Here is a 2433-nt window from a genome sequence, read left to right on the forward strand (position 1 = left end):
GGGCGTGGGGCTGGGGACAGCCCCGTTGCTGGGGTGGCCCTGCCACCTCCTGGCCGGCCCGGGGACTGCAGGGGGCGACAGCCCGGGGACACCCCCCAGCTGCTCCGCAGCCCCACGGGGGACAGGGACGAGACAGGAGCGTGGCTACAGCACTCTGGGCCCCTCCCTCATCTTACCCGGCCCGGGGGTCTCCTCCTCCTCCTCGCTAGGCAAGCCAACATGTGCCACGACCCCAGGTACCACCAGCCATCACCAGGTACCATTGAGCACCACCGGGTACCACCGGACATCACCAGGTACCACCAGCCATCACCATGTCACCAGCACCATGCCATCAGCACTGTTGGCATCACCACCAAGGTCACGACATGGGGCAGCAGCCTGGGGAAGGACCCTCCATGGGCATGGCCCTGCCAGAGGTTCGCACTGCAGCCTCCAAACCTGCCCTCAAATCCGGGTGCACAAGCCCGTCCCAGCTCCGGTACCCGCAGGGACCCAGCCCCTGGCCCCGGGGCTTTTCCCACGCTCCTGGTTCAAGGGGCTCAAGCTCAGGCAAAGGCTCATTCCGGCTGGATTTGGGCTGGAAATCACCGATCTGCAGCAGGTCGGACCCGTTTCCCTCACTCCAGCCACAGCTTCACCTCAACCCCCTTCTCCACCAACTCCTCTGGAACAGGCTGGCCAGCTAAAAGGCCCCAAAACAGGCTTTTTTACACTGAAAATGGGAGCAAAACCAGTCCAACACCTCCCTCCTCCCAAACCGCCCCAGCATTTTGCTGCTTATAGGAAAACAGTCCCTTACAACTCCAAAGTTTTTTTTATTTCATGCCCTCCCGGGCAGAAAACATCAAGTGCCACAAGTTTTTCCATGCCAAAACACACTCTCACCCACGCCGCCTCCAAGCCAAACCGCAGAAGAACCAACCCAAGGAAGGGCAACTTAAATACACTCGCTTAAAAGTCAAAATACCAACCCGACCCTTGCCGAAAGGGGGGGTCCCGTATAAATACAGTGCAATAATTACAGACATTTTGCAATGGCACAATTAAAAGCCGTATCCAGCCCCATGTCCGGGGGCTTGTCCCACACTGCTTCCCAAGCCCCTCTCTGCAGGTGATGCTCCAGCCACCAGTTGATTGCATCCATCCTCCCAGTACACTCCAGTTTTGATAACCCCCAGCACCAATAGCTCTGAGAGACTGGAGGGAGATGGTAAGGGCTGGGGGAGAGGGGCCACAGCCCCCTGGGAAATACGGCTCCATGTCCTGGACAGGGATTTGCCGGAGCCGCTGATTTTGGAGGCTGTGGGTGCAGTGCCCGCACGTGAGCTTTATCCTCTCTTCACCCAAAGGTGCCTGATTATTTTTTTAAGGATATTCCAGCCGCGGCGGGGGAAACGCCGCTCAAAACCCGTCATGACCCTGAAGAACCAGTCTAACTGGGGAGCAACTGGAGTGGCCCCAAAACATGCCACCCCCCCCAACAGGGCCCATTCTGGGCAGGGGTTTCTCTGCCACCCAGGGGTGCCCCTAACCCTCCCCGTGCACCCAAAGGCAGCCCCAGTCTGCCAGCAGCCCCAGGGCAGTGGGGGATTATGGCTTACACCTCCCCAGGACAAACAGCCCCCAGGTGGCAACCAACCCAGGAGCGCAAGAAGCCACCCAGCATGGCTGACATGAGCCCCTACCACCACCCTCAGAAAATCCAACACTCCCCGCCCCGCCCCACACTCACCAGCTGCCCTGCAGAGACCCCACACACTCGGGACACAAGTCACCAGAGGGGAAAAAGGCAATGGCAGGGGGGCTCAGTGCTTCAGCAGGTCCCCCAGGTCGTACGCTTCAAAGAGGTCACTGATGCCCTCGCCCTCCAGCCCCCAGAGGTAGTCATCCTGTTCCAGGGGGGAAGAGAAGGTGACGAAGGGTCCCGAGTCCAGGTGGGAGGGGGTGCAGGGCAGCTGGTCCTCCGTCTGCTGCAGGAGGTGCGGGGGTGAGCCCAGGAGCCCGGCCTCCACATCCAGCAACGAGCTGGGCCCCCCTGTGTCAGTGAGAGGCAGAGATGGGAGTGAGGAGGGGGTTCCTGTGCCCCCCCAGCTTTCGGGAACAGCGTGGGGCGGCTGTTTGGCTGGTCCGGGGCTGTTTTGCTGGGAAGGGGATACGGCGTGGTCCTGTGGGGAGGTGGCAGCAGAGGGGACGCTGTGGACCTTGGTGGGGCTCTCCTCCGTGATCTCCTCCAGGCAGAGGTACACCTCGATGGGGCCATTGCTGCTCTTCAGGTGGAGCTGGAGGTTGTCTAAAGGACCAGCTCAGGGTCAAACAGCCCCATGGAGACACCCCAAAACCACCCAGAACCATGCTGGGCTGCACCCTTGGGATGCCCCAGATGAACCCATCAGGGACGGCGCAGAGGCAGCAACACCCACAGCACCATCT

General features: G+C 60.9%; 1 protein-coding gene across 1 annotated transcript in view; it reads right to left on the reverse strand.

Moving 5' to 3' along the window:
* Window positions 1–861: 861 nt before the first annotated feature.
* The window catches only part of LOC104132520 (transcription factor E2F2), a gene marked incomplete at its 5' end in the record, with an annotated part of 7751 nt that continues 6179 nt past the window's right edge, over window positions 862–2433 (reverse strand). Inside the window, 2 exons of the mRNA XM_035901302.1 lie at window positions 862–2293; window positions 2424–2431. Coding sequence (XP_035757195.1) covers window positions 1809–2293; window positions 2424–2431 — 493 coding nt within the window. The remainder of the gene's footprint in view (window positions 2294–2423; window positions 2432–2433) is intronic.

This window comes from Egretta garzetta, unplaced genomic scaffold (assembly GCF_000687185.1).
Source record: "Egretta garzetta isolate BGI_Z169 unplaced genomic scaffold, ASM68718v1 scaffold368, whole genome shotgun sequence".
Taxonomy (NCBI): domain Eukaryota; kingdom Metazoa; phylum Chordata; class Aves; order Pelecaniformes; family Ardeidae; genus Egretta; species Egretta garzetta.